Source organism: Plecotus auritus, assembly GCF_963455305.1.
Source record: "Plecotus auritus genome assembly, chromosome: 8".
In the NCBI taxonomy this organism is placed as follows: domain Eukaryota; kingdom Metazoa; phylum Chordata; class Mammalia; order Chiroptera; family Vespertilionidae; genus Plecotus; species Plecotus auritus.
The window spans coordinates 152,350,544-152,375,614 of NC_137782.1; the positions used below are offsets into that span (position 1 = coordinate 152,350,544).

General features: G+C 42.0%; 1 protein-coding gene across 1 annotated transcript in view; it reads left to right on the forward strand.

Annotated features, from left to right (window-relative positions):
* The window catches only part of THADA (THADA armadillo repeat containing), a 316,640-nt gene that overhangs the window by 155,139 nt on the left and 136,430 nt on the right, over positions 1-25,071 (forward strand). The window contains exon 29 of the mRNA XM_080685255.1: positions 5,703-5,871. Coding sequence (XP_080541381.1) covers positions 5,703-5,871 — 169 coding nt within the window. The remainder of the gene's footprint in view (positions 1-5,702; positions 5,872-25,071) is intronic.

Genomic DNA, 25,071 nt, shown 5'->3' on the forward strand with positions numbered 1-25,071 from the left:
GCCCTATGAGATCATTACTCTTCCCCGTTTTATAGATTAAAAACCTAGGTGTTTCACTGACCTGTCCAAGGTCATACACTAGTAAGTGACAGGACTTAGATTTAAAGTGAGGTCTGCTGAATTCCAGAACATGTTCTTAACTCCTGTCCTATGTTCTATTTTACTCAGAAGTATAAAGACCTTGTTTCTGCTCTCAAGATTTGATGGAGCCAGCATGAGGCCCGAGGGGTACTGTGGGGAAGGCAAATGAGATGTGTTCCCTGCTCTGACAGATCTAAATATGCAATTGCAGGGACAGGGATGGGAAAGAAAGTGATTGATTCTCACCAGAGTGGGTGCAGTAAGGTTTTCCCAAAGAAGTGATACCTGAGCAGAGTTCAAAGGATGAAGAGGAGTTCCAAAATGTACAAGGGTGAAAGGACATTCATCCCAGCAAGAGTGAACTACAATATGCACGGCACTGAGGATGAAATAATAGTTAATGTGACAAAACATATATAGAAAGATTTTTTATCTTAATAGTATAACCTGAGGCCCCAGCCACTCCTGCTAACCCAGCCTTCAGAGATAACCTGCAAGGTAAAGTTGTCTCAACTTTGAAGATTGTCATTCCTCATGAGCAGACAGGCATGCTATACGAGAAGCAGATCGTAATGGCAGGGTGTTTGTGAGTAAATTCAGTCAGGGGCTTGGGTGTAGGTCAGACAGTGTCTTCCAACTCAGGCCAGCTCCCAAGATGCTAACCCCTTGGTCATGTAGGGGCATCTAGAGAACGCAGATGATCATTTTCATTAGCAGCAGAAGCTGGAGACATCTGTTTTGTGGAAGGTACAGCTTGACCTCTGCAAAGTGGGGATCTGGACTGGAGCTGGGTCTGGGAATGTAGAGGAAGTGGGGGAACATGGCTTATGTCAGTGAGGGAAAGTAGAGGGAGTTATTGGCTGGATCCTGAAGCAATTCTGAGACTTTTCTGAAGACAGTCACTCAGGAGTGACTTACTCAAGGCCCCCAGCTCTTACAGAGTCCACTCAGTTCAAAAATACCTCCCCACATTGCTTGGAAGTGATCTCTCAGCCATTCTGCCTTGTTGTGAGGATTAAATGATGTATTACATGCAAAGCTTTTAATACTAAGTCTGGCCCCTGTCGGTGCTCAGTAAATATTGTTTATTATCAGCACCATCTTATTGTTCTGCTTCACAATCTACCAATAAGAGATGGGTTCCTTCCAGAAGTCATTCACACCTCAGGGTGATTAGGTTGAACAGGTTACTCGGGAAGCAGTTTGTTTTTCTAAGGCTCTGAGGATTTTGAGGCAACTGCATTGTGAATTCTTAGACTGAACTTTGCATGTGGACAGACCCTAATTAGAAAGCAGGTGGACAGACCCTAATTAGAAAGCAGGACCTGCCACTTGCTAGTTTTATGTTGGGAACCTCACTTCCCTCATCTTAAAATAGGATGATGATAATGACCTTGTAGTGAAGATTTAGCAAAGTGAAATAGTCTAAAGTAGGTAAGCAGTCCTGGCACATACTTAGTAAACCTCGCTTCCCTTCTTTCTGATTAAATGCACTGAGGAGCAGTTTGGGTTCATGTAGGAAAAGGCACAGGCCTGGGAAGAACACCCCTTTCTCGCCAAACCCAAGTATTCTTTCTGCCTGACCCCACTTAGTCACAGCTGCCCGGGGTCTCCCAGCCCACCCATCCTCCTCTTTTGGTCCCTCCTCAGTACTTCTACAGCATCTTGTGTTTACTTCGCATGCCCCTGCACAGCATTGGCTGATCGACTGCATCTTCTCCCCTACCTGTAGGTTCCCTGTGGCTGGGCAGTGATTTCTCTCTCTGATTCTCTTGTGTTTAACCCAGTGCATGCTTGTGCTAGGCCCTCAGTAGATGTCTCCATGCCCAACCTACAGGTATGGGTGAGCAGAGCCAGTTTTGGGGATGTCTGTGAAATAGTTTAATAGTTCTGCCCACTTACTTGTGAAACATTTCAGGAAAACTGGAACAGATTCTCAGGGCAAATATAAGAGGGAAATACCGGGGGCGGGGGGGGGGGGGGGAACTTTAGCCATCACTTTGTGAAGCTGAATGGAATGGGGGGATGATCTCAGAAGAGTAGTCTTTCCCTGCTCAGAATACTACATTCTAAACTCCTGGGGATCTTCAGGTTCCTGAAGTCCAAAGGTGTCCCTCGGATCCTGTGGAGGACCTGGTTTTCAGGCCTCGAGCACAGCTAGAGCTACTGAGGAAAATGTTTTCAAACAATGGTAAAAGTAGAAAAGGACTTTAAGACTCCACGTCCACTTTCTTTATTTTTTTAAATATATTTTTATTGATTTCAGAGAGGAAGGGAGAGGGAGAGAGAGATAGATACATCAATGATAAGAGAGAAATAATAGATCAGCTGCCTCCTGCATGCTCCACACGGGATTGAGCCCGCAACCCGGGCATGTGCCCTGACCAGGAATCGAACCGTGACCTCCAGGTTCATAGTTCGATGCTCAACAGCTGAGCCATGCCTGCCAGGCATTTTTTTTTTCTTTATTTTCCAGAAGAAATTAAGACTGGGAGAAATAGAGGCTCTTCCACTTCTTTTCAGAAGGGCTTGAGATTCCTCCTCCTCACTTTCAATGGAGCCAAAAAAAAAATCTCCTGTCTTTGTGTCATGAATTTGCTGTCTTCTCTTACACCCATCAGGGTGTTCACTTCATCAGGTATACAGATGTCTATTCACTATGTTGTCTATCTGAAACTAATATACTATTGTATGTAAACTATAATTGACTAATAATTTTTTTTGAAATGGTGCAGCATTCACACCACAGTCTCAGTTCTCCTGTTGGGGCCACTTTTGAGGCCTGCAGTTCCTAGGCTCTGCTGATCCTGTACTGGACAGAGGCACAGCACACTACAAAAACTTTCTATTTCCAAAACACCTTTCTTCTTGGGATGTTCTCGTAGCTATCACATCCGAGCACTGGTTACAGATTACTGCCACCACTCTCAGCTCATCTGAGACCCAGAGAAATTGCTATGACTTGTCTGAGTCACAAAACTCAGTGCTCACAGCAGGCTAAATCCATTTTAAAATGCTCTCATTTTCCGTCCTTGGAGCCACTGGCTTCTATGTTCTTGAAGAGCATCTCTGCCTGGTTTTTGGCAGATTTCCTGAATCAAACTGCTAGACTCTGCCCAGGAGAAAAATAGAGTTTAGCTTCAGATATATTTCAGTTAGGGTTAAAAAGACAGTGTTTATCCCCTTACACTCTAGCACATATATCTGGAGAAATGCTAAATCCCATCAGAACCCCTCCCTGCTTCTAATAGCTGACAAAACAGTAACCTGGAAATGTTTTTTTTTGCTGTGTGTGTTATAATCTACCCTTCCATTTAAACAATTTGCAATAGAGAGAAGTTTGAAGTTACATTTAATCATTGCTTTATAATGAATGTTACTTAATTAAATACTACTTTTAAAATGGGCTTCTTCTCTGTTTCTGTAATTGCATTACTTTTTTTGTGAGGAGGTTTTGTTTTGCTCTTTAACCTGATTGTGTGCATTTGGAAAGTACCCTAGTACAGGGTATCCGAAAGCAGAAATTGTTGGCTCTCTTCCCACTTTCCATTCTTTCTTCTGAATGGATGCCAGATTCCTTTGGGAAATCATCATTTGTAAAAGGTCAGGAGTAAAAGGAGGGGCATTCTTTAGTGTACAGTTACTACTAATTAGAAACTAAACATCTGTAACCATGTCAGATATATTTGTATTTGAAAAGAAACATTTATACACAAGAGCCCTTTCGGTAACATAAAACACACTATAGCACAAAATGTGTGTATTGAAGGAGTGGGGGACAGACAGAAGGGAAAGCTTAGGACAAATGACTGTGCTGAGTGAGGTCATTGGCTAATTAAATCTCAAAGCATTTTCAGAGTATTTTCTTTTCTCTGTCAAATGAAGTTTTCTTACTCATCCTCCTAACCTCCCTTGGGCCAAAGCAAACATTTTACTGCATTTGCCAATTACAGATTAAACATTTAATCATTTTAGAGTTGGCAGAACCTAGTCAAAGACCATTGGGAAATCTCACCTACTGTAACCTTAGCCTTCACTGTCTTCCCGTAATATAGTGTAAGGGGAGCTCTTCACCTGAAAGTGTGGGCTGATTGACCTCTCTCATGGACCTACACTTTTGGTGGGGAGGGTGACAGTGTTTTGACTTACCTGACATCTCTTTCTCTCCTTTCCCTACCTCCTCCTCCCCCCCTACTCCCCATGATGAAATTCTGTTTAGATCAGTCGATTTATATAGAAATTGTAACTGTACTTTTATTGTCTTAATAAGATAAATGTCGGTGATAGGTGTTAGAAGCATTTCAGTCATAGGCCTTTATTCCTCTACATGCTAAGCATAACCGGCCACATGGGCCTAATGGCTCTGATTTTACCAGTAATTCCTTCTTGGAATACTGATTAACTTTGAGAAAAACAAAAACAAACAAACTAAACAAGAGCCCATCTCTTTGTCCTGCTCTCCTCTGCCATCCTTGTCTTGGCATCCAAGACATTTCTTGATTCTAAGTTGAGTTACTTTTTTAATTGGATGAATGATCATGAAGTCTTGAGCAGTCTAATCAAGAACTTCTCTCGGCTAGAACTTACATTGGGCTTTCCTCTCAAATAAGATTGTGTCTGGGAGGCTCTCAAGTGCATAGATTCAGCAAAATGGTTGTGGACTTTCAGGTTCTGAGTGTTTACAAAGTCAAGAGGCCCTAAGATGATGGCCTGCCTTTCCAATGACTTTTGTAGAATCTCAAAATACCACTTGTCCATGACTTTTACTTATTTAGGAGCTGGTGGTTTCTCTGCAAGCTCTTTCAGTGTGAGTTAGCCCAGAGGCAAGGATTTGGTGACTTGAGGATCCACTTTTGTTCTCTTGGCAAGTTCAGATCATATAGTCTGCCATTTGGCACTCCCTAGTCTGAGGTGACCGACCTCTCAGCCTTAAGTTCCACTGTTATTTAAGAGTCTCTGCTTCAACCAGACACATCTACCTATACCTAGAGCATCTACCCTTGCTTTCCACTGTACCTGGTAGAACAATTGCCTGGTTTCTTTTGGTGTGCTTAAATTATGCTAGATTTTCTAAGTTACATTTTTTCTCAGAACCACAACCCACAATCTTATCCTCTTGTAGCCATAATGTCAAGATTACTTGCTTATCATTTTTCCAGTACTGCCTTGTGCTTTTGATCATCTTTCAACTCTCAAACGTACTTCTCATCTTGCCAACTACAGTATAGGCTCCTCAAAGACGACAGTGTCATTCTCATGGCACTTATCATGGTGCTTTTGTTTGCTTGCTGAGGAATAAGCCATTTTTGCCTATTGTCTTATTCCCAAAGCCTATCTTCATTTATCCCTGTGACAGAATCATAGATGTTAATGATACTTATAAGAAAAGCAAAGTTGCCTATAGAACTAAACACACACACACACACACACACACACACACACACAAAATCATTTGGAATAAAGGAAGTAAAAAAAAAAAACACACCATCTTTTGGAGTAAAGAGCAATTCCATTACCCCCTCACCTTCACTATCCCAGCCGGAGCTAGGTAGATCAGCACATACAAAGGCACAGATGTGAAAGTGAGTATTGAATGGTCTTGTGTTTTTATTTCTCTCCAGATGTGGTAACTCACCTGTCTACCGCTCTCGTGAAATGGCAGCTCGTGCCTTGGTTCCATTTGTTATGAGAGACGAAATCCCTGCTACCATCCGAACTCTGTTGGCCAAACTCCCCAATTGCACTGACCAGTGTTTCCGGCAAAACCATATTCATGGGACGCTTCTCCAGGTAAGTAAAGTTGCTTTGTGTGACTTCTGTCAAATACCACAGGATGAACTTTGGTTTCTCATATAGTGTTAGCAGGTGAATATTTATTGCACAAGCTTTTAACTTTATTCATAGAACTTTTTATATTGCTGAAAGAACAAGGATTTCCTAGGTGTATTTTTTTTTTTTTTCATTACAATCATGAATACAGTGTCACACTGTAATTCTACCAGGTCATCTGTTGCATTAAATCCTGTTTTCTACAGTATGCTTTCCCATTTGAACTTACCTTTCTGAACCAGATAAAATTGTGTCTTTTCTATCAAGTATGCCTGTGGAACATTCCAAGCTGCTCCTTGTTCAGGGTGAAGTTGTGAGCATTCCTTGAAAGAGAGATTAGCCCAAGAAGTACAAGGAGAGTTGTACATGGAAATATCAGACCCTGCTTTCCTATTTTCTCCATGCTACAAAGGAGACTTCTATTTTTAATAAATAGACTTCTTATTGAAACTTCTTCTTAAACCCTAACTATAAACTTGGGGACAGGTGGTATTGGTGAGGAGATCTGATGTCCACGTGTTTGTTGTAGTCACTCACCATGGCTGGGAGTGGGATTTAAATATTAGGTCATGTTTCTGATTTGTGAGCAGAGTTGAGAAATGGCCTTGATATTCCAATGTATCTTATAAGCTAGAGGTCTACACTGCTGACATGTGAGGTCAATGACATGGGATTCTGGAGCCAGGCTGTCCGAGTATAAATCTCAAATCTAGATGTGCACTACCCGCACATTTGTGTCTTTGTTTTTGAGATGAGGATAATAGTAGTGTATACTTCATAGGGATTTGGTGAAGATTAAATGAATTAATGTCTATATAAAGTGATTAGAATTCTTAGCATAGTACCTGGTACATAATAAAATATAGATATATAGATAGTTATTACTGTTATTACCATAGTTTTAATGAGCCTGTGCTATAATGAAAACTAATATTTTTAGTAACTGATTCCCTCTAGGTGAGAATGCAAGAAAAACCTATCTTATCTCCTTCCTTCCTTAGTTGTTTGATAAATTTCAACAGTATTCACTGAATGCCTCTTACAGACTACTGTGTCACAGTCAAAACAGTTCCTGCATTAAAGGAGTCAAGGCCAAGAGAAGACCAAGAAATGGGCAACCATAATGTTCTGTGCTAAATTCCAGGGGTGCACATAGCTGGGCCACTTAACTGGTCTTGGGGAAGTCAGGGAAGGCTTCCCCGAGAAAGTGGCATCTAAGCAGAGAGCAGAAGTTAGTCAAGTGAAGGGGGGAAAAGAGTCTCCCATGCAGACAGAACAACTTGTAGAAAGGCTCAGGGTGGGTGAGAAGTCAGCCCATCTGAGAACTGCAAGTTTGGGTGAGACTGAAGTTCTAGGTTGGCAGATCTCAAACTGCTCTCAGGACTTCTTTAACCTCTTAAAAGTTATTGAGGATACCAAAGAGCTTTTGTCTATCAATATTTAATGAGAAACTAAAACAAAATCTTAAAACACAAGATCTTACAAGTACACATTTCATTAGTCATTAGAGTGATGTCATTGTCACATACCTGTAGCCTCTGGCAAACTCCACTATACACTTGTGAAAGAATGAGAATAAAAGAGGAAAGCAATGTCTTAGTATCATTTTGGAAAATGTTTAATCTTGCAGACCTCCTGAAAAGAATGTATGACCCCTGAGGCTCCCAGATCAGATCCTCTGGGCTATGTTACATACATTGTAGACTTTGGTGCTTTCTTCAGTATAAACTCTTAAGCACTCATCTTTCTTGGTTTTCACTATATCCCTGTGATAAAGAGAGGAGCAGAAGTTATTATCTTGGCTTTAAAGATGGGACTCTGAGGCCCATACAAGTTAGATCTCTTGATGCTATCAGATTGCTGCTTCTTTGAAGGGAAGGGGCTGGCAATAATGAGTAATGCAGAACAGGCTTCTCAGAGATCCCACGATTGTGCAGCTGAGTTACAAGGAAGGCTCAGATTGTTCAGGGGAATTAGCCATCAGATTTTCTTTATTGAAGATCCACTCTTGGCTGAACTTTGTCAGAAGTGGTGAGGTTGGAATTGCTTCTTTGGCTCTTTCACCAGTTACTCAAATGGGCCTCCCGGCCAAATTTCCCACACACACCACCAGTCTGCCCAGCAATAATACATGGTCATTTTCTCTGTCTCTGGGCTGCGTTTGACATCCTCAAATTTACTTTTTCTGCCACATAAAATATGAAACAGTATGGGAAGGTAAAAGTCCTCTGATTCTGGGTGGTTGTGGCTGTTGCTCCTGTTCCTGAGTACTGGAGACATGCAGGGTTGTTGGAAAAAAACAACAGTATGGGGGTTGGGTGTTGGGTATTGTGCTTATGTTTGTCAAATAGATTCCTGTCTTTACCAAGATTGGTTTATACTCTGGTTGAAGAAAGGAAGTCAGAAGCATGTGAAAATCTTTTTGTCATGTCCATTCGGGTGTCTCATCTGTGTTGTAATAGTTCTGTTTCATTCACCCTGTTGTTCTTTATGGGGAAAGCTTATGGGGTTAAGATTGCGGGGCGGGGGGGCTCTTTTCCTCTTTCCTTTCTACAGCTTATGGATTCCTTCTCCACATAAAGCCACCTTTGGAATCAGTAAAAGGCCTGCACCTGGAAAAGTGATGTTAGGCATTGAAAGGAATGATAATCTCCATGGGACTTTCAGAGCCAGCTAAATAAATATAAAATTGTTGATTTTGCAAAAGCAGGAAATCATATAGTAATCAGAAAACAAATTCTTTCACATAACATTTTCTTGAATTATACATTTTTACTTTGATAAATGTTTACATAAATATATCAAACCTCAGAAGTATTTTTATAGTATACCTTAAAAACGAGAAATATGCCGATCTCTCAATGTTCTGGGGATACAGAAGAAAGATTCAAATTATAGGACATGCAAAAAAATAAAAACACATGAGATTCATTTCTTAATCATTTTAAAAACCAGAGGTTCCTAATTGCAAGGTTGAAATGGACTGGAAGTAACGCACATCAGAGAAGGTGAGATTATGCAGCAGGTTCACAAGAGCCAGTGGTAAATGACATTAAATCTCAATAAAGGCTAGATAAGAGCCATGGACATTACCTCATTTGGGAACAGCACTGGCAGGGCTACCCTGTCTTTTAAATAGAATTAACTGTCTGTTTTTGTTGCCAAAATTCTGCGTGTTGGGGCCTTAAGATTATTACTAGGTGACTTATCAGTCCCGAGAAATCACACTGGAGTCAAAAAATGTTCTTTTATGTTGAGGAAGAGTTTGGCCAGCAACCACAAGGAAAGATTCATTCTGATTCTTGGGTACTTAACTCGCCTTTTGGTGTTTCATAAGGAAATATATGCCATTTGAAGTAAAAGTTTGAATTTTGAGGGGTTTTTTTCATTTTCTGTCAAGGTTCTTTTTCTGATGGTATAAACATAAAAAGGTGGTCCCTGCTCTTTCTCTATGTTCCTGTATATGGGTTAGGTACAGTGGGCAGTTGAGGCTATTTAGCTACTGTGAAAAGCAGAAAAGCCACTTTTGTATTTTATCTGAACATTCTAGGCCAGTGGTCGGCAAACTTATTAGTGAACAGAGCCAAATATCAACAGTACAACGATTGAAATTTCTTTTGAGAGCCAAATTTTTTAAACTTAAACTTTTTCTAACGCCACTTCTTCAAAATAGACTCACCCAGGCCGTGGTATTTTGTGGAAGAGCCACACTCAAGCGGCCAAAGAGCCGCATGTGGCTCGCAAGCCACAGTTTGCCAACCACGGTTCTAGGCAAAGGTGTTCTTTTTTTCTTTAGTTAATTCAACTAATCACCACAGTTCTTCACATCCCTTTGCTGGTGTTAAGCTTTCTCAGTTTCTACCAGCAGAATCTGTTGAACACTTTTCTAAAATTTTTTTATTCTCCCCAAATTTGGAGCCTGATTGCTGCACTTTTAGAATTCTGAGTGGAAAAGGTCCCACTTTCCTGGCCGTGGAGCTAAGCAGCAGAGCTGCATACTTGGGTTGACATGAAATATTAGCCAGGGATGCACTTCAGACAGCCCAGGCCCACGCATTTGGAAAGTCTGCCATAAGAGAAGTAAAAGGAACCTTTTGAGCACCTCCTGCGTTCCACGTGAATTGCATATGTGATTTCGTTAAAGCTCTCAGCAACCAGCAAGGTAGGTGCTATTCCTGCCAGACACACACACACACACACACACACACACACACACACGCACGCACGCACGCACGCACGCGCGCATCCTCCAGCCTCCCAGCCCAGGCTCTGACGAGAAAACAGATCAGCCTGAGAGACTGACTTGTGTGAAGTCGCAGAGGTAGCCCGGGGAAGAGAGAAAATGTTAGACTCTGGAGCTCTTTTTCTCTTTAAAATGTGCAGCATCTCTGATAGTCAATGTGAATCCAACTTTTGATGCTTAGGGAAACCAAACCAAGAATCTGTCTTCACTCTGTTTTCGATTCCTTGTCACTCCATTGGTCTCCTTAAATCTAATTTGATATGATGCTACAATATTGGAAACAAAGTCCATTGTTATTATACGGAGGGACAGAGGAAGTCAGTGAAACCCCCAGCAGCTACAACTGGTAAAAGACTTTTAAAAGCACTTATTGTGCTCTAGCTGGGTAGCTCAGTTGTTTAGAGCATTGTCCTGACACCCCAAGGTTTTGGGTTTGATCTCCAGTCAGAGCACATACAAGAAGCAACCAATGAATGCATAAATAAGTGGAACAACAAATCAGTGTTTTTGCCTGGCTGGTGTGGCTCAGTAGTTGAGCATAGACCTATGAACCAGGAGGTCACGTTTGATTCCCAGTCAGGGCACAAGCCCGGTTTGCCAGCTCCATCCCCAGTTGGAGGCATGCAGGAGGCAAACTATCAATTATTTTTCTCTCATCATTGATGTTTCTATTTCTCTATCCTTCTCCTTTCCTCTCTGAAATCAATAAAAATATCTTTTAAATCAATGTTTCTCTTTCTTCCTTCTTCTCTCTCTAAAAATCAGTAATTTTTAAAAATTTATTAAAAAGCACTTACTGTACCTTCCTTCCCTCTGCTCTTCTCTTTCTCATCACTTCTCTTAAGTCTCCCATTTAATACCCCTCACCTAGAAATATGGAGTCCTGCCTTGGGAGCTAGGTTATAGCCAAGTTCACAGTTGCTATACCTTCTGTCATCTTTAAGGGTTATGACAAAACCTCTGAAACATGGGCACCTGCAGGAATTGTAGATTCTAGGTCTGGGAGCTGATGCAACCATGAAAAAGTAGTCAAGATTGAATTCAATTCAGTGGACACTATAATATGTTTGCCCTGTTCTAAGCATGGCTCTCACATGCCAGTATGGGGAGTTGTGGGTTAGAAACCAAATGAGCCAACTAAACCTTCAGGGACCAGGGAGCATATGAGTAACAAATGAAGATGAGGCAAAATCTAAAGCCACCACACAGGACATCTGGCATAAAAGAAGACAAAAATGAAAGTGATTTCCACATTAGTCTGTAACACCAGTTACACTCTGCAGTAGGGCTAGAGTTAGGGTCTCTTTAGGGGTGGGAGCAGGGGTAATGGTTTGGGAAGGACAGCAAGAGGACACAAACAGAGGCAGATGTTGGCATTGCCTTTGTGGAAAAGAAAGGAGAAAACCAGGAAAGGAAGGTAGGCCGATTCGGCCAGCTAGTCATCTAAAGGAGTCACTGGTCAAGAAATGGAGGGATAAGACCAGCCATCTTTCACTCTCTGCTACACAGAGAAGCAGCAGCGAAAGCAAATAGAAAATCAGCGCTAGCGGTAGCCTTAAGTAGAAATTCTATTGCAGTTTTCTAAATAAGGAAAGGAATGTTTTTAGAAAAAAAAAATTTAAACCAATATTGTTGCAACAGAACTTACGATTATAAGTATAATTTAAAAGAATAATCAATTCCATCTTTTAAAAATATGACCATTTAAGACAGCACCTTGTGCTTAAAGAATTTCAATATCTTTTTCATATTTCTTAAAGATACCAAATTGTGAAACATAAAGTAGAATACTCAAGCTGTCTAGAAGTGGAACATAACTTGACAGATCCCATTTGGTGACTTAGGTTGGCCTATCTCCATTGTTGTTTATTTTATACACAGAAAATATAATTTCAGGATGGAAAGTCAAAAACAAAAGCCTGGAATTATGCTGATGCTGGAAGTTATAAATAGTCAGTGTGCTCTTTCTCTGAGGTGAGTCATAAAGAGAATGCTCACTCTTGTGACTAGTGGCTGGATTCACTTTTTCATTTTGAGGACTTGTGTTCGTGTGAAAGGAGAAAAATCTGATTGCTAGGAAGACCCCAGCCCGAAAAGGGCTAAAGCAGAGCTTCTTCAATGCTGCGGCTGTGCATGCACCAAGTATTTACTGATTCCTTCGGCTCCCAGGGCTTAGGGGGCTGGGGGCTCCAGGCATTTACCTGCAGCTGGGAGTGGCAGCATCTGTTTACCCCAGAGTGCCAAAGAAAGATTATTTTATACGTGTGCTTTGACATGAAAAGAATTGGGAAGCACTGGGCTTTTAAAAAGAAAAGAAAGAAAGACTAAACCCTGTTAAACCTTACTTTTTGGCAATTTCTTTTTTTCTGGATATAAGCCTAGAAAAGTCATTTTTAATTAAAAAGCTACATTTGAAGATGAATTAATCCCTTTCTTATAAATATCGGAAGGCTTTTATTGGTTTGTGTTTCTTAGGGAGCGCTTGCCAGGTCTGGAGGACAGCTCTTAGCTGCAAGGGCCAGAGCATGGCTGCAGTGCACCATCGCTGTCACTGGCCAGTGTCCTCCCGCTGTGCTGTGATTCTCTGAACTCACAGCATCAGTCAGGGTACGTAGAATTTAGAGATTTGTCAGTTCATATGTCCCCAGGTTTTTGTATTATTCAGAATTAAAGTAGAGGATGTAATGGTGAAAAAAATATATGTATATACACACATACACACATACATACATACTTATATATATACATACATATATACACACACCAGTTATTGAATATGTGTGTGTTTATTGAGTGCCTATGGAGACTCTTCTGGGATTATTACTATTCCCATTATACTGATGAGAAAACTGAGAATGAGAGAGGTGAAAATTTGACCAATGTTATGAAAGAGAAATGGTCAAAAGTGGAGCTGGGATTCAAAGCTTTCAAGTTTGTGCAGTCAACCACTAAACTATACTATTTCTGTGGGTGAGGGAAAGAAAATTTTTAGGCAAGAATGACTCTCTGGGGCCTTCAAAATGTGGGGTGAAATGAAAGTTGACGTGGTCTGTTTATTTGTTCATTTGACAGCTGTTGATTGAGCACCAACATGCCAGGTACTGTTTTCGGTGCTTGGAATACATCAGAACAAGAGGCAGGCCCTGGCTCTCATCCCCGCTGTCACAGAGCTTACGTTCTGGACGCAGGGAGACAGGCAGTAGTACATGATATTATAATAAAATTTATGCTACTTTATTATAATAAGCACTAGAGGCCCAGTGCATGAAATTTGTGCATTGGGGGGGGGGGGGAGTCCCCTCAGCCCAGCCTGTACCCTCTCCACTCCGAGACCCCTCAGGGGATGTCTGAATGCCGGTTTAGACCGGCAGTCGGACATCCCTCTCACAATCCAGGACTACTGGCTCCTAACTGCTTACCTGCCTGCCTGCCTGATCGCCCCTAACTGCCCGCCCTGCCAGCCTGATCCCCCCTAACCGCCTCTGCCTGTCAGCCTGGTCATACCTCACTGCCCCCCCCCCCTGCTGGCCTGGTCACCCTGAACTGTCCCACTGCTGGTCTGGTTGCCCCCAACTGCCCCCCTGCCGACCTGGTCGCCCCCAACTGGTCACCCCCAACTGCCCCCCCTGCTGGCCTGGTTGTCCCCAAATGCCTCCCCCCCCCCCCCCCGCTGGCTTGGTCACCCCCAAATGCCTCCCCTGCCGGCCTGGTCACCCCACGCAGCCTGCTGTTCAGTCGTTTGGTCGTCCCTCACTAACTCCCTGCCTGCTTGGTCGCCCCACGCAGCCTGCTGTTCAGTCATTTGGTCGTCCCTCACTAACCCCCCTGCCGGCCTGGTCACCCCACGCAGCCTGCTGTTCAGTCGTTTGGTCGTCCCTCACTAACTCCCTGCCTGCTTGGTCGCCCCACGCAGCCTGCTGTTCAGTCATTTGGTCGTCCCTCACTAACCCCCCTGCTGGCCTGGTTGCCCCACGCAGCCTGCTGTTCAGTCATTTGGTCGTCCCTCACTAACTCCCTGCCGGCTTGGTCGCCCCACGCAGCCTGCTGTTCAGTCATTTGGTCGTCCCTCACTAACCCCCCTGCTGGCCTGGTTGCCCCACGCAGCCTGCTGTTCAGTCGTTTGGTCGTCCCTCACTAACTCCCTGCCAGCTTGGTCGCCCCACGCAGCCTGCTGTTCAGTCATTTGGTCATCCCTTACTAACCCCCCTGCCGGCCTGGTCGCCCCACGCAGCCTGCTGTTCAGTCGTTTGGTCGTCCCTCACTAACCCCCCTGCTGGCCTGGTTGCCCCACGCAGCCTGCTGTTCAGTCGTTTGGTTGTCCCTCACTAACTCCCTGCCAGCTTGGTCGCCCCACGCAGCCTGCTGTTCAGTCATTTGGTCATCCCTTACTAACCCCCCTGCCGGCCTGGTCGCCCCACGCAGCCTGCTGTTCAGTCGTTTGGTCGTCCCTCACTAACCCCCCTGCTGGCCTGGTTGCCCCACGCAGCCTGCTGTTCAGTCGTTTGGTTGTTCCTCACTACCCCCCTGCCTGCCTGGTCACCCCATGCAGCCTGCTGTTCAGTGGTTTGGTCGGCCCTCACTAACCCCCCTGCCAGCCTTGTTGCCCCACGCAGCCTGTGTTCAGTCGTCTGTCCGGTTGTTTCGGTCGTGACAGCCCCTGGCTTTTTATATATTAGGATAATAAATGAGTAAATTACATTTATTATAAGGTAATAATTGCGGTGGGCAAAGAGAACAAGTAGAGTAGGATAAGGGGAATCAGAAATTCATAAGAGAAGGGGGCAGGTGGTAGTATTAAATAAGGTGTCAGAATAGTAATAGTTGAAAAAGTAACATTTGAGCAAATCCCACCAAAAGACAAAGGAAAACTTTTTTTTTTTTGAATAAAGAATAAACATCATTTCTCCTGAAATTGAGTTGGTTCCATGTCTGTATATTTGATACTGCCTTTAACCAGGGAGAAGTGTCCACCGACTTGGCAATAGTGGATAAACAAGGCCAGGAAGGATGTCATTGCTTGGGAAACTGGTGTGCTCAGTATTGTCCCATGCTAGACGTGGAGGTTACTAGGGACTGTGTGAAGTTCTTTCGCCAAAAAAGCATAGTGAGTCAGTCAGTGGTTCCCGTGAGCTCAGGAAAGTGTTCATCACATCACCTCCTCTCCTTTAATTGTCTGTACCTGTATATTCTTTTACTTAGCAGATAGTTACTGAGTGATTATTCGTGCATAATACTATGCAGCTACCATGGAGAATACCGAGAAAAGTTAATATGTAACAATCTCTGCCCTCAAGAGATCTGTGAGCTGAGGTGAAAAACAAGCTTACCACATCATAAACAAGTACACAGAAATACCTGGCTGTGCTGTGTGCCAGGCAAGTGGCTGAGAACACACATCTGAGGGGAGAGCGAGAGGCGGCTTCGTGGGGACATTGAGTCTTGGGATAAACCTTTAAACTAGTGTTCTGCTGTTGAGACAAAGGACTTGGTGTGAACCGAGGCACAGAGCAGGGCATGCAGAAGTGTTTGCAGGGGACAATGAGTACACCAGTCTATTGGTTCCAGGAGTGTGTCAGGAACAGATGGGATATGTGGTTGGTAAAGTGGGCAAGGGTCAACATGTGAGACCACAAATGCCAGGCCAAGACATTTGGACTCTGCAGGCCTGTGGACTTCAAATGCAGGGTGCAAGACAGTAATGCGTAGAGCAGAAAATGTTGGCATGTTATTTCTTTCCTTTCATCCTCTTAACTATTATTTTGTATCTGATGTATAATGTGAATAGAGTAGTATATAATTTCTTAAATATGTATAAAAGCTGGGAGCATGTGCTCAAAGAGGTCATTCTATGTAATGAATAAGAGCTAAGTTTGTTTCCTTATAGATCCTAATTCTGTTATTTGCTAGCTGTGATATTTTGGTCTAGTTGATTTCTGTGCCTCCACTTCTTCCTCTGTAAATGAGAAGGTAAAATTACCTGAGAAGTTGGTTGTGAGGATGAAATGAACTAATACACGGCTAGTGCTCAGCAAGGTCTCCACATATACCAGGTGTACCAGTTAATAATGCAGATTTTTTTTCAGTAGATGGAGTTACACATATGTTGATACATATGCGATTTGATATGTATGTTATTTTGTATTGACAGCAAGCTTCAAAACTTCATATGTCAAATTTTCTGAAGGTTTTAACATAGATATTTTTATGCTTAAAAATGTCGAATTTTGTGGCAAAAAAAGAGCATTTGTGGGAAGTTTTAATTCATTACTTTATTTTGAAGAAAAGTACAGCTGAAAGTTATCGTATACTTTGGAAAGCTTATGGTGAACATGCTTCATCTCAAGATACTTGTGAATGTTGGTTTAAATGCTTTAAAAGTGATGATTTCTATGTGAAAGACAAAGAACGCCCAGGTCAACTGAAAAAGTTTGAAGACGAACAATTACAAGCATTATTGGATGAAGATGCATGTCAAACGCAAAAACAACTTGCAGAAAGATTAAACGTTGCTCAACAAACAATTTCCGATCGTTTACAAGCAATGGGAAAGATTTTAGAGGAAGGAAAATGGGTGCCACATCAACTGAACGAGAGACAAATGGAAAACCGAAAAGTCATCAGTAAAATGTTGCTTCAGCCGAAACCGGTTTGGCTCAGTGAATAGAGCGTCGGCCTGCGGACTGAAGGGTCCCGGGTTCGATTCCGGTCAAGGGCATGTAACTTGGTTGCGGGCACATCCCCAGTAGGAGGTGTGCAAGAGGCAGCTGATCGATGTTTCTCTCTCATCGATGTTTCTGACTATCCTTCTTCCTTCCTCTCTGTAAAAAATCAATAAAATATATTTAAAAATAAAATGTTGCTTCAACGGCACGAAAGTCTTTTTTGCATCCAATTGTGACTGGTGATGAAAAGTGGGTTTATTTTGAGAATCCCAAATGCACAAAATCATGGATTGACCCAGGTCAACCATCAACATGGACTGCAAGGCCAAATTGCTTCGGAAAGAAGACAATGCTCTGCGTTTGGTGGGATCAGGAAGGTGTGGTGTATTATGAGCTTCTAAAACCAGGTGAAACCGTTAATACTGATCACTACTGACAACAAATAATCAATTTGAACTACGCTTTGATCATGAAACAACCAGAATGTGCCAGAATGTGCCTGGCAAGTATTAACCCACCCGCCATACTTACTAGACCTTGCTCCTTCAGATTACATTCCGTTCTGATCGATGGCACACACACTTTCTGAGCAGCACTTCAAAACGTACGAAGAAGCCACAACCGGTTTGGCTCAGTGGATAGAGCGTCAGCCTGTGGACTGAAAGGTCCCAGGTTTGATTCCGGTCAAGGGCACGTAACTTGGTTGCGGGCACATCCCCAGTAGGGGGTGTGCAAGAGGCAGCTGATTGATGTTTCTCTCTCATCGATGTTTCTAACTCTCTATCCCTCTTCCTTCCTCTCTGTAAAAAATCAATAAAAATATATTTAAAAAAAAACAAACGTACGAAGAAGTGGAAAATGGGTCTCTGAATGGTTGGCCTCAAAACAAGAAAAGTTCTATTGGGACATTATCCACAAATTACCTGAAAGATGGGGGAAATGGACATTACTTTGAATAAAGCACTTTTGATGTTTCTCTTGAAATGATCGTGTTTTCTTTGATTACAAAATCCGCATTATTAACCGGTACACCTGGTAGTAAATGTTCAGTGAATGTTAGTTGCTATTATTACTACTTGGTGCTGCATCGGCTGTTGCCATCACCACCACCCCTGATACTGGTTTGTGATCCAAAATGTGAAGTCCACTGATACAGGTGGTAAATGAAAGACTTTGAGCTAAAGGAAGCTGTGTCTTTAAAAAACTAATGAACATTGAAATGATTGTAAAAATTGTGAGGATTCCTATTGATATGTGAGTGTGTGCATAAAGGAGAAATAAGTCAATTTTCAGCAATTTTGACTTTGTATATGAACATGCTCCACAAAAGATCCTCTGCTCAGTGTTCTCTATCTTCCTGTAGATTATATTAAAGATTATAAGAGCTGAGATTAGTTCTGATTTTTAAGGGTTGAGTTCCTGCCTATTGGGTTGTTATTCCTTGCACCTGTTTTGTTTTGAATTACACTCCCTCCCTCAGACCCCATCAGAAACCTGATGAATCAAGAAGGGAACACTGTCACACTGTCCCAGACAAAGGAGTCTTTTAGCATTCGAAGGGGGGATCTGAAGTTCATAAACTGAAAGGGAGATATAGGATCCTCCTAAATAGATTAATCTAGCACTTTTCCCAGTTCATTTTTCATCTTGGAAGACCTGCTTTCCACCCCCTCCTAGCCTTATTGTTTGATATTTTTTATGACTGAAGATAATTCTGAGTGTACTTTCAAAACACAGCAGAACAAAACATCACGCTGTGGATGCACTAGCGGGCTCCTGTTGTTTCCCAGAATTCTTATAAAATATCTGATGGTATGTGGTCCTGTTACATGATGCACTTTGTTTGGTGGGTCTCCAGCCCATGCAAACAGCACTATTTGTTGTGTGTTTTTGGACTTGCCAAACTAACAGGAAAAACGCAACACTTCCTTGTTTTATTGAGGATGCATTTTTGAGATTGCATAGCATGTGTACATGTTGCATAGCCCTTGGATTTATTTAGAGCACCCCAGATACTTCAGTGACTGAGGACTCGTTGGCTGTTTAAAAGCACTGTGGTTGAGGATAGCCAGACAATTTGGCAGCCACCCAGAGGCCTGAAGGAAAATCAGCCCATGGGCCTAAAGGAAAGTTTAAATAAGTAATAAAACTTTCTATTTTAAACCATATTATTGTTTATGACATTCTTGTTTTTCTCTGTACTGTACATCTCTAGCCCCTTCACTCTGTCCTTCCATGGCAGTGGCCTGGTTATTTTTTGTTATGGGGACTGTACTGTGCATTGTAATATGTTGGCTAGCAACTCTCCAACAGATGCTAGTACCCACCCTCTCAGCTATGACATCAAAAATGTTTCCAGATATTTCCCCATATCCTCTGGGAGGCCGAATCACCCCTGGTTGAGAACCTTTGTTCAGGGTATCTATGGAATTTCTCCATGATCCTGTGTAGACAAGATGTGATGCAGCTCTTTTAAATACTAGTGGCCATGAAAGAAACCATTCCTGACCCATGAACAAATTATAATTCTACAGACTGCAATGAGCTATGCATAGGAATAAGGAAATAGGAGGGGAATACATCACTCAGGCTGGGAATCTCAAAAGAGTCATTGTCCTCCTCTTGTTCCTCCTCTTTCTCTTCCGCCTCTTTCTCTTTCCTCTCCTCCCCCTTCTCCTTTCTCCTTCTTTTTCTTTGTTCTCTTCCTTTACCCCTCCTTTTTTCCCTCCCTCCCCCTTACTCATCTGTTGAGATGATCATATGATTTTTATCTTCCATTCTATTAATGTAATATATTACATTTATTAATTTACATTTGTTAACCCATTCTTGCATCCCAGGTGTAAATTCCACTTGATCATCATATATGATCTTTTTAATGTTCTGTTCAATTTGTTTTCCTAGTATTTTGTTGAATATTTTTACATCTATACTCATCAGGATATCAGCCTGTAGTTTTCTTTCCTTGTAGGGTCTTCTCTGGCTTTGAGTAATACTGGCCTCATAAAATGCGTTGGAGAGTGTTCCCTCCTCTTCAATTCTTTTTGGAAAAGTTTGAGAAGGATTGACAGTAATTCTCCTTTAAATGTTTGATAGAATTTACCAGTGAATTCAACTGCCCTGGGCTTTTCTTTTGGGGAGGTCTTCGATTACTTACTCAGCCTTCTTACTCATTATTGGTCTGTTTCATTCTTCTATTTCTTCCTGAATCATTCTTGATTGGTGTCTAGACATGTTTCTAGGAATTTATCCATTCCTTCTAGGTTGTCCAATTTGTTGGCATACAGTTACTCATATAAATGCCTTTCTTATTCTTCTTTTCCTTGTTTATTTCTGTGCTCCACTGGACATTCAGATAATAATGAGTTTATTCAACAAAATTACATATGTGTCCAGCTCCTAGAGTAGTGCCGACCATTCTGACTCCCTGGCTACTCTGGGCCCCTTCCACCCACCCATGGTCCCATAGCCTGTCCTCTGCTTTTAGATGATTAGATTTCATCTTTTTTCTTGTGTGTCATCTGTATTGCTTTTCCCAATTAGTAATTCTGTTGTAATATAACAGTGTTTGAGAAGAAAGACTCTAGAGTAAGACTATGTGGGCTCGATTGCCTGCTCCACTGCCTGCTGAGATCTCTTAGCCTTCACTCCCTCCTCTGTAAAATGGAGAAGCAAATAGTGTTCTGGGATAGTTGTGAAAAATGAGATAAAACCAAGTGACACTAATGGCCAGATCTTCTGTCTCCAGAAGAGGTGTGGGGAGGGGCGGACTCTTATTTAGGGCAGAAAGGGGGTCTTTTGAAATTGTTCTAAAGCCTCATTGGTTGTGACCTTCTCTGTGTGCAGGTGAGTTCCATGATCACTCTTGAGTGCAGTATGCGATTGGGGATTCCTCGCTAGTCTCAATCTCCATATGTTCATTCACTTCTTTTGCCAAGTCAAGGAAGACTCTTGCTTTTCTGCTTCACCCTCCACTTATTTTTCTTGTTCTGAAGGGATGTGTGATCTATACTTGAAAGGACGGCACTCTGGAGAGTGCTAGGTATGCACAGGTGTCAGATGCTTTAGTATTGGACCCATGTTTATATTGAAGAGGTGATCCTCTACACTCACAAGTATCTTGGTCATTCCCCTAATGCCTTTTTAATCTTAGTGAAGTACAATTGCTAGTGAGGGGGACATTTTTCATTAAGTTCCTCAGAATCATATTTCCCAAAAGGCAACTAAAGATGTTCAGAGTTATTTTTATATCAAATGGATTTAATGTTCTCTTTTTTTAAATTGTGACTCTGAAGAGTCTACAAGTGCCAGAAAAATCCATCACCTTTGTTAATCTTCAAAGAGAGCAATATAATTAACATTTCAAACGTTCTGTTTGACATTTTTTCCATTATTCACTACTTAAGCCTTTTAAAAAGATTTTTTTTCCATGTAAATGGTAAGACAGGTTTTACTTGTAAGTTTAAGTCAGTTTATAGCAAATAGACTTTATGCCTTTCCTTTCTTCTTGGATTACAGGGTATATAATGATTTTTATATCTAACATGTTTCTAAAATACAGTTGCAGTTTCCTGTTTTATAATTGATTTTTTTCAAGCATGTGAAACATTTATTAGTCCAATTAACAATCTGTTCTTTTTATACTGAAAAGCAGTACTCATTGATCAGTCTACTTGAGAGAAAATTTAATTAACAGGTTATATTTTTCAGACTTTTTTTTTTAGAGAACAGAAATACAGGATAGTAATTTATGATTGAACATACACTCATTGTGTGTGTGTGCATTTAGAATTAAAGTGCTAGAAATTTGACTGCATGTTCTTCAAAGGAAGCCCTGATAGTGAATTAGAGATGCACTACACACCATGCCTCCCCAGGTGAAGTGTACGAGGTGGTGGATTTCTGAAGAACATGAAAGCCGGTACCCTGCAGGCTGCGATCTCTACACAGTGGTGAGGCTCTTGCACTCCATGCCTTCCTAAGACCTCCTTGGCCTCATGAAGGGAGGAAGATCATATTATTTTAAAAATGTGTCTTTAAGATATCACTTCCTGTATTCTGGATAAATGTGTGATTTACTTTGTTAACCTTCCTTTGTCCTGGCTTTCTCTTCCTGGTTGTTGCTCTAATTTTTACCCTCTCTCCCTCCTGAAGGAGAGCACAGAATGAGTAGAAAGACACACAATTCCCAGCTGTCTGTGCATTTCAGCTCTATCTTAGATACTCTTGCATCAATCACAATGAGTTTAGTTATTTTTTAATTCATTGAGGGAAGGTAAAGGTGGTCTATGTGTGTATTAGAGGTGGGACTGGGAGTGGAAGCCTAAAAACATCTATAATTTAATTTAAAACAAATAACAAAAATAACACCAAGAAGTCTGCTTCAGAGTTCGTATTTAAGTAACTATTTTTCGGTATTTGGTATAGATTTGCGGGTTGAAAACTTTTTTTTTTCTTCTCTCCTGACTGGCCCTTCCGAGGTGGAATGGGTTGCTGTGGAATGGAGTGAGTGCTCATTCCCCGAGGAGGTCAGGCACAGTCTAGAGAGCCTGGTTGCTCAGAGTGTAATGCCAGACCAGCATCAGCTCGGCCTGGAGCTGGTTAGAAATGCAGAAACCTGGGCCACCCAGACCTGCTGACTCAGAATCTGCATTTTCACAAGATCCCAGTTCAACTCATATGTGTGTGTGTGTGTGTGTGTGTGTGTGTGTGTGTGTGTAAGCAGTGCTGGTCCAGCCTTAGCTAGTTTGACTCAGTGATTAGAGTGTCGGTCCTCGGACTGAAGGATCACAGGCTCAGTTCTGGTCAAGGACACGTACCTCATTTGCTGGCCCAATCCCCGGGACTGGTCGGGGTGCATGCAGGAGGCAACAAATGGGTGTGTCTCTTTCACATTGATGTTTCTCTCTCTCTCTCTCCCCCTCCCACTCTCTCTAAAAATCAATGGAAAAAATATCCTCGGTGAGGATTAACAAAGAAAAAGAAAAAAAATGAAGTGATGGTCCAAATAAGCCTTTCCCAGGATGTTGTAGAGAGCCTATAACTCAAAGTATAAAATAAATATCCATAATGATATAAATAAAAAAATAGATAAGCAAACAAATCAATGGGGGAGAAGAGATAAATCTCCCAGGCAGAAAGATTCCAAATAATTTATGTAGATACTCCCTCCCTCCTCCAGAAAGTGATGCTTGACCTCCTTTCCCTCATCCCTGGAGAGTGGGCTACTCACAGTGACTTGCTTCCTGAGCGTGTGGAAAGAGGGAGGATGGAGACTAACTTCAGTGGAGAAATCTGGCAAATACTACCTCTAAGCTATGTGCTCAAGACTAACAGCAACAGGGATAAGTCATGTTGATAGCATGCACCCTTTTTATGGTATGAAAATGGTATGTCACCTCTGTGGTCTTCCTTCCAATGACTCATAATCCTAGTCTAATAAAAAAAAAATCAAACAAACTCAAATTTCTTACAAAATTTCTGACCAGAACTCCTCAAAACTGTTAAGATCATCAAAAGCAAGAAAAAAGTCTGAGAAACTGTCTCAGACTAGAGGAGCCTAAGGGGACATGAGAACTAAATGTAACATGCTAACCTGGATGAGATCTTGGAACAGAAAAAGGACATTAGGTGAAAACTAGTGGGACCTGAATAAAGTGTATGCACTTTAATAGACAGTATTGTACCAGTTACTTCCTTAGTGTGACAGATGTACCATCTATATATATAAAAGCCCAGCAACTGGAATGGTGGAACGACCAGAATGACTGGTGGCTATGACGCACACTGCGGCAGCCAACCAGCCTGATCCAGGCCCCCAACACCCCAATCGAGGGCGGGGCTGGCTGGCCAACCACCTGTGGCCTCTCCCCCTTGCGGCCCCTCCCTCCTGTTGGTCTGGCCCGATGGGCCCCAATCGGGGCAGATCGGCCAGACCCCACCCATGCACGAATTCATTCACCAGGACTAGTAGTAACATAAGATGGTAGCAGTGAGAGAAATGAGTGAGGGATGTACAGAAACTTTTTGTACCCTCTCTGCAACTTTTTGGTATATCTAAAGCATACTCTAGAGCAGTGGTCGCCAACCAGTGGTCTGCGGACCACTGGTGGTCCGCGAGGTCTGAAAGGTTGGTGACTGCTGCTCTAGAGCATGCTACTTTCCAGTCTTCTTGCTTAGAAGAACAGATTTTCTTCCTCATAGAGTAGTGATAAGTAGGGTAAGCATGCTGTGTGTATCTAGATTGCCAGGGCCTCTGAAAGGGCCCTTCTGAATGTCAGTAATTACTGACATCTGGCTCCATCTGAATGTGGCATTTGGGCCTCTGTCTGGAAAATAGCAGCAGAGTCCTCACTGTTGACCCCGAGTAGGTATTGGTTGCTTTGCTTCTAAATGGGATAGACTTAGGCATCACTAATTTAACACATGGCCCTCAGTACTAAGACTGGATGCTTGGAATGTTGATATTTATCATTATTCGGGGCACCCTGCAAATCCCTAACACCACATTCATTTGGGGCAGGGACATTAGTTCTGTGTGTTTTCAGCTTTAGAATGGAAGAGGACTTTGAAAATGCATTGAGCAAAATGGAGATCATTTTTGAAGAGGAGGTGATTTTCATTTTAACAAATTGTAATAACTGTGTATGTTACTAGATGAGTACTAGATTTATCAGGGTGATTGCTTAGTAAGCTATATAAATGTCTAATCATTGTGTTGTATATCTGAAACTAATATTGTATGTCAACTGTAATTGAAAAAAATTAAAAAAATATTTAATTGTTTCAGTTATCTCAGCTGCTTATAGAAAACAAATAATCAGAAGTATCTTTAAAAAAAAAAAGGGAGGGGGTCTTCCAGAGTGTATGCAGTAGGGTCTTTGTACCTGACAGTCTCAACAGAAGAAGTTCTGCACTTTGTGCATTATCTCTTTATTCACACCAAATAGTAGAAGAGAGTATCGCTGACTATGTGTAGAACCCTTAGAGAGGATAGACAGAGAAGGGCTGTGCTGTTTTCTACAAGTACAACTTCATCCACGCTGTAAATATTGGCTCCGGGAGTTTACAGCATTGACCCAGCTTCAGGGGCCCCTTTTAATTTGAAACAGCTTGCAGTTGGGTGGCATTTCTTGTGTTGGGCTGTGAACACTGACACCAATTTCACAAAATTTCCTGCAAAATGCTTTTGCTTGCATGTGCTTTGCTTTATTCCTGTTCTTGGAGACTTGACTGGTACAGGCCCTGTGCCGACTT